At 46.6% G+C, this 12,428-nt stretch overlaps 1 protein-coding gene across 5 annotated transcripts in view; it reads right to left on the bottom strand.

The window, feature by feature from the left end:
- Positions 1 to 12,428, bottom strand: part of TTC39B (tetratricopeptide repeat domain 39B) — a 292,928-nt gene that overhangs the window by 93,703 nt on the left and 186,797 nt on the right. For all 5 annotated transcript variants that reach the window (XM_030194157.1, XM_030194159.1, XM_030194161.1 and 2 more), the window contains one exon: positions 2,143 to 2,219. In XM_030194157.1, the coding sequence (XP_030050017.1) occupies positions 2,143 to 2,219 (77 nt within the window). The remainder of the gene's footprint in view (positions 1 to 2,142; positions 2,220 to 12,428) is intronic.

Genomic DNA, 12,428 nt, shown 5'->3' with positions numbered 1-12,428 from the left:
GGGCATGCGATGAAGCTACAATGTACTAAATTTAAAACGAATCTGAGAAATTTTTCTTCACTCAACGTGTAATTAAACTCTGGAATTCGTTGCCAGAGAATGTGGTAAAGGCGGTTAGCTTAGTGGTGAATGCCCTAAGAGAAAGTACCTCCTCTCTCTCCCCAGGGCAGGAGGTAAGGCCAGAAAAATGGGAGTCTATACTCCCACCTGTTCACCCCATACCCCCTCTCTCTCCCTTCCCTGCTCACTTCTATGATGACAGGCAAAAACAAATAGCAGAGCAGAAGGAAGCTGTCTCGAAAAAAAAGTGTTCGCAGAAACAAAGGGCCACCAACAAATCGGGGTTAGGATATCCCTAACAAATATGCATAAGAGTTGATTTGCATGACTGCTACCTCCAATGTATGCAAATCTCACTCATGTATATTCATTAGTGATATCCAGAAAACTTGACCCATTGGTGACCCTTGAGGACTGGAAGTGAAGACCAAGGTCCTTATCCATTCTGCCAATCAAAGAGGAACGAGGACTGAGAGGGTTACTTGTTGAGCTATGTTGGAGCCTTATTTTACAAAGGCGCCTTTTGTAGTTAGTTTTGTATTTTTGGGAGACAAACACTATGGAACAGAATGGGCAAAAAGAGAGAGAGTGGCGGCATGGCTTATGTTCATAGGGGCCCTTTTACTAAAGGGTTGCCACATGGCCAACCGGAACCCCTGCCGGCCCAATGCGGGTGCTGGCAATAGTTCCACCCCCAGCGTATGCCATTTCCAGAGCTAGCAGAAATATTTAAAAAATATTTCCACAGGGGATTACCGAACCGGGTTAGCGTGGGAGTCCTTACTGCCACCTCAATGGGTGGCAGTAAGTGATCCCCTTGAAACAGCCATTTCATTTTTTGGCCTTTTTACCCGCTGCGGTAAAAGGGGCCCTGGCACATGGCAAAAATGGCTGTTGCCGCTAGCACAGGGCCCCTTTTATCGCAGTTTAGTAAAAGGGTTCCAAAATGAGGGCACCTTTCCTCACTTCACCACTCATTGACTAGAGCTGAGGAGGATTCCCCTTGAAACCTAGTACCTTGGAGGAGGGGGGGATCTATCTCATACCTTATCTCAGGCAGAAGACTGCCTTGAGCCACCCTGATAAAATGGCCAGGGCTGTGCCGATGCAATAAGCGGGGTAAGCGCCGCAGGGGAGCGCTATCCTCTGGGGGGCGCCACCGCTGCGTGCTTACTCTGCCCTCCCGCTCCCATGTAGGAACTACCCGCCCTCTTCTCCCCCCCCCCCCAAGATCCCGTTCCTTTTTTTTTCTTTTAAATTTACCTTCCTCCGGCAGCGCAGCATCAGTGAAGGAGGCGGCGCTCCCAGTCCCGACGTCAAGGATGACGTCAGAAGAAGGCGGGACAGTGAGCAGCGAACAAGGGAAGGCTAGAGACGTCGGGACTGGGAGCGCCGCCTCCTTCACTGACGCTGCGCTGCCGGAGGAAGGTAAATTTAAAAGAAAAAAAAAGGAACGGGATCTTTGGGGGGGGAGAAGAGGGCGGGCAGTTCCTACATGGGAGCGGGAGGGCAGGGGAGAGAGGGGAATCGCTGCCTTGGAGCCAGGCAGGTGCGGGGGGGGGGGGGGCGCCAACTGGTAGTCTGCAGGGGGGCGCCAGAGACCCTTGGCACGGCCCTGAAAATGGCCTATCCCTAAATCATACTAATGAGGTTTATGTTAATTCACTTTTTTCCTGTTGTTATTCTTGTACCTTTCTGTATTTGAATTTCACTTAATATTAATTTGGAAGTTTAGTTTTAAAAAAAGAACAAAACAAAGAGTAATAAAGCTGTGAAGATTTCACCCCTCCCGCTGAGTTTCTCAAATTTTGGCTGGCGTCTATTTCTTAATAAACAGATTACAGAAGTTCACTGAAATTTCAAATCACTTATCTGTTGAGCAAAAAAATTTTTTCTTTTTTTTATTAGTTTCACAAATCTAAATGGAAGCCATTGAATAACATTTATGATTGTAGGAAACCACTTGAGTGCTACATGAACACAAAAGCCTACATTAAATCAAGAACATTAACCAGAATGAACACGTTAACCAAATTTTGTTTTCTAATTTTAATCCTTAATGTAATATTACCAGTCTCCTACCTTCAGAGAACTGTTCCCCCATCTGCCTAGTAACAAGGTTGGAGAGAGACTCGACCACCGAGTTTTTTTTTCTGAATCTAGAGAATGGGGATAAGAAAGCACACAGGAGGGAGATTTTAATTGAGAGCCTTCCTCTTCAGGGTTTCCAAAATCTATTACAATTAACTTTCATTTACTGGAAATCTATTTAGGAGGGAACAAGAAAACCTGAAATCAATACTGTCATTCTACCTAGTAGAAAACAACTTAATTTAAAGTGTGGAAATAAAAAAGCTTTATGACAAGGATGCTACTTCTCTGCTGATTTAGGAAAAGATATTGAATGCTAAGTTGCATTTTCTCTTAAACACATTTCACTGTACAAACGTCCCAAGGCTCATAGGGGTCCTTTTACCAAGCTGCAGGAAAAAAGGCCCTGCGGTAGCAGCGGGGGAGGTTTTTCAAGTACACCAGGGCCCTTTTTACTGCAGTGGGTAAAAAGCCCCAAAAACAAAATGGCCATGTGGTAAGAAAACTCTTACCGTGCGGCCAAGAAGCGGGAAGCCCTTACTGCCATCCACTGAGGTGGTAGTAATGGCTCCAGCAGTAATCGGGGAGCGTGCGGCAATGTGTGATTACCGCCGCACTAACCATTTTATGGGGGGTGGGGGGTTCCCCCGGAAATGGCACACGCTCGACCCGGAACTACCACCGGCGGCCACATTGGGCCAGCAATAGTCCTGAAATAGCAAGCAGTAAGCCCACATTGAGCTTACTGCAGCTCTGTAAAAGGGCCCTATAGTTCCAGCATACCCCTCACATTAGAGTTGTAGGCCGGGGAAAAGAAAAGAGGAAGCCTCTCTCTTCAGAAGCACTTCAATAATCTTCTTTCTTTAAAAACACAAAATATAAAACAAAAAAAACCAAAAAGGCACACAACTGCTTACAAAACAGTAGATAAAAAACAACAAAGCAGTGGAATCAAATGCATTTATTGGAACAATACCCGACGTGGCCACGTTTCGCCCTCAGGCTGCGTCAGGGGTATAAACTATAAAAACAAAACACAAGTATAAAAACATGTATAACCATACATATTAACAATGTCATAAGCATGATTCAACTAATAAAAGGCAATTATATAAAAAAGAGATTCAACATATATAAAACAATCCTTTAAGAGTTCTAAAAAAACATGTATATACATGATATCATCTGTAAAACAAAATATTTATAATTATCATTAAAATCATACATCACATAAAATTTTATCAGAACATCTACAATTACTCATATTGTTGCAGGAATTGAGATAGGAATTTGTGATACTTCAGGAGTCAGACAGCACACACCAGTATGAGAGAGAAATCTTCTTTATTTGCCAGCAAACAAAGCAGGACATCAGTTCTAGCTCTCTTCTCTTCTCTTAGCTCTTTGTGTCTTTCTCTCAGCTCTCTGTGTCTTTGTCTCAGCTGCTTCTCTTCTTATGCTGTCTTCTCCTTCTTCTGTCTGTTCCTTCTGTCCTTCTCTTTCTTCTGAGCTCCTTCTGACGTAAACTGCTTCTGCTCCCACTTAAATAGGGTCCTAAGCCCTCCTCCTAGCCTAGCCCCCTTTACTCCCAATTGGTTAAGAAACTGATTGGCTACCTTGCCTCAACCAATCATTACTTTTGAAATATCAGTTACATAGGTTCCAGACATCCTAAACTGACCTGTGACCTGGGGCCCCTCATGCCAGACATTTGGTCTCCAGTCTCTTACATTTCTCATTATGATTGATGTCTCATCTATAGCTTAAACTGGATTCCCTTTGAGACTAAGAGGCCCCATCTAACATTGGTTATTCTCATATTCCTAATCAGCTTCATACTACCTACTAACTAAACTCTGGCATTCATTAAAGAGGTCAAAAGTCAGTCTTACTTAATAGCATACATATCAGGCTATTACTTCCAGGAGGCCAGTCCTACACTTAGCTATAATTAATCAAGGAGAAGAGAGCTGACTAGCCCTGACCTCGTTCACCTTTCAGCTTCCTTCACAAAACTAGCTAAGACCACAGAAAACTCAAAACATATGTTGGCCTCTCCACAACAGACAAAGAGTAACATTAGATTTAAAAAAGTATTCTACATTTAACTACACAGAGTAAACATATTCTAAAATAAGCATTCTTATAAGACATATCTAAACATCAGGAATATCTAGAATTATTTAGAATCTAACTATTTCCTTATAACAAAATCTACATATCAAGAACTTCTGAAATAGTATTTCAGCCTTTTAAACTTCAGCATGTCTGGCTCATTCCTTTGTTCATTCATAATAGTTTACAGCTGTGCCAGCATTTAGCAATCCATCCCTCACAAGGGTCTTTCTGACCTTTCTGACCCAGCCCGGCAAGACTTTCAAATAATATGAACCATCTGGCATACCTTCACTTCAGTTGCAAAGTAAAAAGTTAGAATTCTAACTTCAAGCTTTTAACAGAATTAACCCTTCATATGATTTCTTATATATATAATTATTCTTTGCTCATGGCTGCCTCATTCCCCCCTTTGAGACTAAAATCAGCTTATGCAGAGATAAGTCTCACAACTCAAACTCTGGAGATTATAGTGATCCTAATTAGGAATAGACTTGTGAATCACCATTACCCTACTTGTTAAGGTCCGACGGCATACTGCCGAAGCACATGAGGCCAGGAAACAAAACAAAAACCCTGCTAAAACTAAGACTATTAGGGAAATGAACAAGGGACGTATCCAGGAGGTCAATGACCACCACCAGGAGGTAAGGTCTAATCCTCCTCGGTAATCCTCCACATTAAGGCTAGCCAACTGTAGGACTTTATCCATGGCATGCCTAACTACATGCGTCCTATTTATGACAATAGTACAGCACTCTGAAGAATTTAACACTGTGCAGAGACCACCCTGGGCTGCAAAGAGATAGTCAAGGCCCATACGGTTATATCTAGAAACTATACTTAATTCATTAATTTGATCCTGCAATGCATTGACTACCACGTTCAGCTCATGAACTAAAACATGGAGTAGGGATTGAAGTCTCCGGGTAGCCATACCTAGTTCAGTAATACCCGCTACCGGGCCTCCAATTGGAATCCAGGCCGTGGCAGAAAGGGCTACAAGTCTCTTTTTAGTCAGAGGATAAGTAGAATTAATATACTGGAGGGCTAATTCAATCGCCTCATCCTCTGTGGCAACGGAGGAGGGTAAGGACAAAGCCTCTCGCTTAGAGCGGTGCGGGAATAGTGGCTTAAGAGGAATAACTTTAGGAAAATAATTCAAGGTTACCAATACACAAAAATCATATGTGGAGGGAAGAATCATGTGGAGGACATTATCACAGAGCCAGTAATGACCAAGGAGAGGGCGACGAAAGTTCCCAATAAATGTAGGCACAGGATGGAGATTAGGATGCCCATAATGCGAGCCCCTATCCCAGGGGGAACGAAGAAGAAATGGAGACTTTGTACACCATAGGTGCCAATCCCCAATTGTAACAGACCGCTCATATGATGCAACCCCTTCATACCCCGGGGACTTATGAAAGTAGAAAATAGGATGGGACACTATAGTCTTCTCAGTAGTATAGTTAGGAGCCAGATAATCACCTTGGTCATAATCTACAGGTATGGTAGTAGGGCACATAGGAGTACCTGGAGAAACTACCCACACAGGTTCCTCCTTCTCTGGGAGAACATTAGTATAGTTACAGGGAATGGGAAGAACAGTTGAGATGCTTCTTGTTAAACAAAACACTCCAGAAGCTGGATAGGGAGACGTAAAAACTGGCCTTAGAGAAGAGTCAGAGGGGGAAGTAGCATTATAAAAGGACCACCAAGTATAATCCTGGCTCCAAGGGCCTGAACTCGAAAAGTAGGGAGGTATAAGAGCTGGGAGTTGCACAGGGACAGGAACAGCTGGGACATCTGTAGTATAAGGAGAAAATCGGGAACACACAATACAAGGGGAAGTAATCTTTGCCTGGCTAATTAGTTCCTGGACTGAGTGTAACCAAAGGTTGGAGCGAGTTGGGGTATTAGGAACAAGGAGGCAAGGAGTAGAAAACAACAAAAGCATCCAAACTACTAACATTTTCTTTCTTCCTAATCTAAAACAAATACAGCAAACTAATTAAGCAATAATATTTCGACAGTCTGTGCTAATCACAGATTACTCTAATATAGTGTTCTCAGTCTTTGAGTTCTTATACCAGTTGGGATAGACCCTCAACTGACAAGGATCAAGCTCTCAAATTCCAGGAAAGCCAGAATCCGGCAAGAAAGAGTCTCAGTATGAAGCCGAAGTTCAGCCGCTCCTGCAGTATGCAGTTGACCCTTCTTTTCAGCTAGTAGATTCTTTGGTTCGGGTCAGGCGCAACTTCAATGGCTCCGCTGGATCTCTTTCTGCTCTCCACTGTCTAGGCTCCGTCTGATCCGTGCTGGGCTCAGTCTGGTCAGCAGACTTAATTCGAGACCAATGGACCCATGGAGTTATCCCTGCGACCTTCACAGCTGCAGGGGTAGAAAGCAAAACAGTAAAAGGTCCTTTCCATCGGGGCCCCAGAGGCTGGAGCTTCCAGTCTTTCACCCAAACTCTATCCCCTGGCAGGAAGGAATGTACCTGAGCCTGGAAGGGGACAGGGTTTATTTCTCTCACATAAGACTGAAGCTCAGAAATTATCTTCCCCAAGAGGGCTACCTGCTCCTGCACCTGGGCAGACCCTAAAATCCCTATGTCTCCCTTAATTCCTTGTAAAATGGCTGGGGGCTTCCCATACACAATTTCAAAGGGAGAGAGGGCTGTTCCTTTAGTTGGGGTGCATCGGAGGCGGAAGAGGGCTAGTGGCAATGCCTGTGGCCATTTCAATTGGGTTTCCTGACAAATCTTTGCTAGGCTATTTTTCAAGGTTCTATTTGCTCGCTCAACCTGCCCTGAACTCTGGGGACGATAGGCACAATGCAATTTCCAGGTAATGCGCAATGCGCGGGACAGGGCCTGAAGTGTAGCTTCAACAAAGGCGGGACCATTATCTGAACCTATGGCAAGGGGCAGTCCATACCTGGGGATGACATCCCTAAGGAGAGCTCGAGCTACTTCTGTGGCTTTCTCAGTGACTGTAGGATATGCTTCCACCCACCCAGAAAAGGTACAGACCATGACTAAGAGGTATCGGAACCTACCACTCCTGGGCATTTCTGTGAAGTCTATAACTAGGGACTCAAAGGGTGTTAGTCCTCTAGACTGAACTCCTGGTGGAATACGGGGTCCCTGACGGGCATTATTCTGGGCACAGAGAGTACATCGGGCAGAGGCAGTGGCAACCAGACTATCCAATCCTTCCAGCACCACTACTCGACTGAGTAGGCGGGCTAGTGCTGTTTTCCCTAAGTGTGATAGGTCATGAGCTTGAGACACTACAGGCCAAGCTAGGTGGCGTGGCACCAGAACTCTGGTATCAGGGAGATGTAACCAGCCATCAGGTCTCCTTACTGCACCTTCTTCTTGAGCCCATTTCTCTTCCATTTGGGTATACATAGGTGTCCATTCTTGCAGTCGAATTTGGAACAGGGGGGTCACAGTACTTGCTGGGGGTCCTCGAGCAGCTTCCTTGGCCACCCGATCAGCATGGCGGTTCCCTCGGGCCACTGGAGTATCTATTCTTTGGTGTCCCCTGCAATGAATAACAGCTACCTTCTTAGGGGCCCACACAGCCTCTAGCAGCTGAAGTATTTCAGGTCCATACTTAACAGGTTGGCCTGCAGCATTTATAAGTCCCTTTTCCTTATACAAAGCTCCATGAGCATGTAGGGTTGTGAAAGCATACTTAGAATCAGTATAAATGTTGGTCACCAGTCCTGCTGCTAGCTCCAGAGCTCGTATGAGGGCCACAAGTTCTGCTTTCTGGGCTGAAGTTCCTTGGGGCAGGGCTCTTGCTTCTATCACCTTGTCCTCTGTCACCACAGCATAGCCTGCCAATCGCTTGGAGTTCTCCACATAACTGCTTCCATCTGTGAAATAAATTACATCTGGGTCCCTCCACGGAACATCTTTAAGATCTGGTCGACTGGAGTACACTTCATCCATAGTTTGGATACAGTCATGATCTGGTGGTCCCTCAGATGCTGGCAAAAGAGTGGCGGGATTAAATGTAGCCACTGTTTCCAGGTGTATCCGTGGATTCTCACACAAGCTAGCTTGGTACTTAACCATACGGTTATTTGTAAACCAGTGGTTGCCCTTATACTCCATGAGGGTGAGAACTGCATGGGGGACTTTAACAACCAGTTCTTGCCCCAAGGTCAACTTATCAGCTTCCTGGACCAGTAAGGCTGTTGCTGCAATGGCCCTCATGCAGGCTGGCCATCCTTTAGCCACTCCATCCAGCTGTTTAGACAGGTATGCAACAGGCCTCTGCCAGGATCCCATCATCTGGGTCAGCACACCCAGAGCAACCCCCTGTCGCTCGTGGACATACAATGAGAAAGGTTTCTCCACATCAGGAAGGCCTAACGCAGGGGCTTGGAGTAGGGCTTTCTTTATGGCAATGAAGGATTGTTGAGCAGTAGGTCCCCATTCAAATGGTTCCTTTTCACCCCCCTTTGTGGCTTGGTAAAGGGGTTTCGCCATCAATGCAAAATTTGGAATCCAAATTCTGCAGAATCCGGCTGCTCCCAGAAATTCCCTAACTTCTCTTCTGGACTTGGGTTGGGGAATTGCAGCTACCGCTTGCTTCCTACTAGCATCCAGTCTCCTACTTCCCTGGGAAATGCAAAAACCCAGATACTTCACTTCTGACTGACAGAGTTGGGCCTTTGAGCGTGAGACCTTATAGCCTGCATCCAAGAGTAGCTCCAGCAATTCTCTAGTAGCCTCAAAACACTCTTCCTGGGTCACTGCTGCAATCAGGAGGTCATCTACATACTGGAGTAAAACTCGCCTGGAAGGCTCAGATTTAAAAGTCTTAAGGTCTTGCCCTAGGGCTGTCCCAAAAATAGTGGGGGAATTCTTGAACCCCTGTGGCAGGCGGGTCCATGTATACTGAAGCTTCCTTCCTGTTACTGGGTTTTCCCATTGAAAGGCAAAAAGCAATTGACTGGCGGGGGCCACCCGAATACAAAAGAAGGCATCTTTTAGGTCTAGTGTCGTGAAATGGGTAGCTCCAGAAGGTATCAATCCTAGCAGGACATATGGATTAGGCACTACAGGGTGTAATGAGATAGTGGATTTGTTGACCACTCGTAAGTCTTGGACTGGCCGGTAGTCCTCAGTCCCTGGCTTCTGAACTGGCAATAGTGGCGTATTCCATGGAGACTGGCAAGGTCGAATAATTCCATGGGATAACAGACGATTCAAATGTGCTTGAATCCCTTCCAGAGCCTTTCTGGGAATTGGGTATTGGCGAAGATGGATTGGCCGGGCACTTGGAAGTAAGTCTACATGTACAGGAGGAATATTTCGGGCCAACCCTGGGGGATTATCTTCTGCCCATACCCCACTGACCTGAAAGCTGTCTGCCAGGGGTAGGTCAACTTGGCCATGCGACTGATGCAGCCGCCATTCTTCTTCAAGAGGGCAGCAGAAACTCAATATACCCTTAGGGCTGGATGTCGGAGGCCGAAAGGAGACTGAAGTCTGGCCATCAGAGTCAAAAGAAATTTGGGCCCTAAGCTTGGACAGCAGGTCTCGACCTAACAAAGGGATTGGACAGTCTGGCATATACAGGAATTCATGAGTGACTATGTGTGAGCCTAATTGGCATCTACGGGTTGTCAGGAAGGGCCTCCGGTTCTGCACCCCCGTGGCTCCCACCACTCGGACAGTTTTTCCAGACACAGGCGCTAATCGCTCCGTCACAACAGAATGTTCAGCTCCTGTATCAATCATGAATGGAATTGAGCGGCTCCCTATAGTTAGCTTGACCATAGGTTCCTGGGAGCCCAGTTTATAGGAACCCGGTCTGTCCTATTCGTCCCATTCTGCCATCTCGGCTATCCCGATGATGTCAGATTCAGGAGGCTCATATCTTCCCTCTCGAACTCGGCCTCGGCTTCCTCGATCTCCTGGTCCCCTTCTCAGTCCCTGGCGCCTCTGGGGGCATTCATCTTTCCAGTGCCCTCTTTCCTTACAATAGGCACACTGATCCCTCTCCAATCTTGGTCTGGGATTCTCCCCCCTTGGCCGGGATTGATTGAAGGAATCTCGGGCCCTGGCTGGTGGTCCGGGGTCCCACTTTGGCTTCCCATTAGCTAGAGGTCGACCTCGGTTAAGGGTGGAATTAGTAATGGCTGCCGCTAAAAGGTCGGCCTTCTTCTGCATCTTCCGGTCAGCCTCTCGGCGCACCTCCTGATCTCTATTAATGAAAACCTTGGTTGCGATCTCAATTAGCTGGGTGGTATTCATCCCTGCGAATCCCTCCTGACGCTGCAACTTCTTCCGGATATCTGGCATACTCTGGGCCACCAATGCGCTATTCACCATTCTCTGGTTTTCTTGGGCTTCAGGGTCAAATGGGGTGTATGTTCTGTAGGCTTCAATTAGTCGCTCTAGAAAGGCCCCAGGGGATTCAGTTGCCCCTTGGAGAATTTCAGAGACCTTTGCCAGATTAATGGGCCTCTTTATGCCTTTCCTCATACCTTCCAGTAAGTCCCGGCAATAGCCAGACAACAGTTCATAGTGCTGCCCATCATTTGGATCCCAATCTGGAGCTGCGCGAGGAAACCGAGCTCTAACCCATCCCTCTGGGTCCTGTGTCCTCTCGGGAACACGCTCTCGCGTGATGGCCTCAGCATTTTGCAAAATCTTCCGCCTCTCCTCAGTTGTGAAGAGGGTCAAGAGAAGTTGTTGACAATCAGTCCAGGTTGGGTTATGGGTGGCCATAATGCTAGTCACTAGGTCCACCACTGCCTGAGGCTTTTCAGTATAAGAGGGGTAATGCGTCTTCCAATTCAGGAGATCGGTGGTTGTGAAGGGTACATACTGGTAGGCCTGTGCCTGTATAACCTGACCCTGATTATTAGGATCCGGTCGAGTGGTAGTTACCTGACGAAGTGGCAGAACTCTCGAGGAAGTGGGAATGGAACCTGAGGTAGAGCTAGGAGCTACCCTCCTATCATGCTCAAAGGTGATTGCAGCAGGTCTAACCCATTCAGTGGAGGTGTGTTGAACCCCTGAGGGATGGGGAGGGGTACTCATAGACTGAGAGGTGGTCACAGGTGAGTCAGTCCATTGAAAGGGATGCCGGGCCCCTAATGAGTGGGTAGGGGTACTAGAGGGAGAGGCTGGGCTGTCAGGAGTTGAGGAGTCAGGGAGTGGAGCCCAAAGTGGGTCTTCGGAGGTTAACAGGGGAGGATGTGGCACAGAAGGGTAGAGGCCAGGTGAAAAGTCCAACCTAGGGTGTGGCAGGTTTGGCACAGGAGGGGAAGAACTATCCGGAGAAGCCTGTGCTGGAGAGGCTTGGGCTGGGCGGCGTGGATCTCTAGGGGTGGCACGGAACCCCAACAATGGGCCATAAGGTGGTGGCTCAAGATCTGAGGGATCATCAGAGAGTATGGGTTTCTCAGACAGGGTAGGGGCGGAAGCCACCGATTGGGTGGTAAGCTTCCTGGGGCTCTTTCCCTCTTCTAGTTTAGATTTTCTAATCTTTCTTTGAACACGGCCTAACATGAATTTTACTGGGGATCCCATATAAGTTTTCAACCAGGAGGGAGGGTCAGTCACAAGGCTGTCCCAGGAATCTATATAAGGGAGTTGTTCAGAATATTCTGATTCTCCTACTACTATGCTATAGACCTTCCGGATTACTTCAATATCTAAGCTGCCACTAGGGGGCCACCCCACTCCCATAGATGGCCACTCAACTTCACACAAGGTTCTTAAAGTACCTGAGCTTAAAGTCTGTCCATAGTCATTAATTAAAAAGCCTTTTTTGAAATTTCTAAGCATACAATCTAGGGGGGTAACAATTTGTCTAGATGATGTCCCACCCATAATGCTTACAATTACAACACACAAAAGGGAGGGAGTTTTTGAGAGTGCAGTAAGGGGTCCGCACTCTCGAGACACTAGGTAGACAGACAACAATCGCTTCCTTCCGTTGCTGACCAATTGAACTCGCGTTAATTGGAAATGCAGCTATAAGAAGTCCGCACTCAGTTAGCATTCACGCATCACACATTCCATACAGAAAATCCCACCCAACAATTTCAGATTTCTCAAATACAGATAAGCTCAAGCGTTTTCGCTTCTAGTCCCCGCGACTAGAAGGTACTAGGGCCTTTGC

Source organism: Microcaecilia unicolor, chromosome 2 (genome assembly GCF_901765095.1).
Source record: "Microcaecilia unicolor chromosome 2, aMicUni1.1, whole genome shotgun sequence".
Classification (NCBI taxonomy): domain Eukaryota; kingdom Metazoa; phylum Chordata; class Amphibia; order Gymnophiona; family Siphonopidae; genus Microcaecilia; species Microcaecilia unicolor.
The sequence above is the reverse complement of the archived record's forward strand: the minus strand, read 5'-3'. Positions and strand labels throughout refer to the sequence as shown.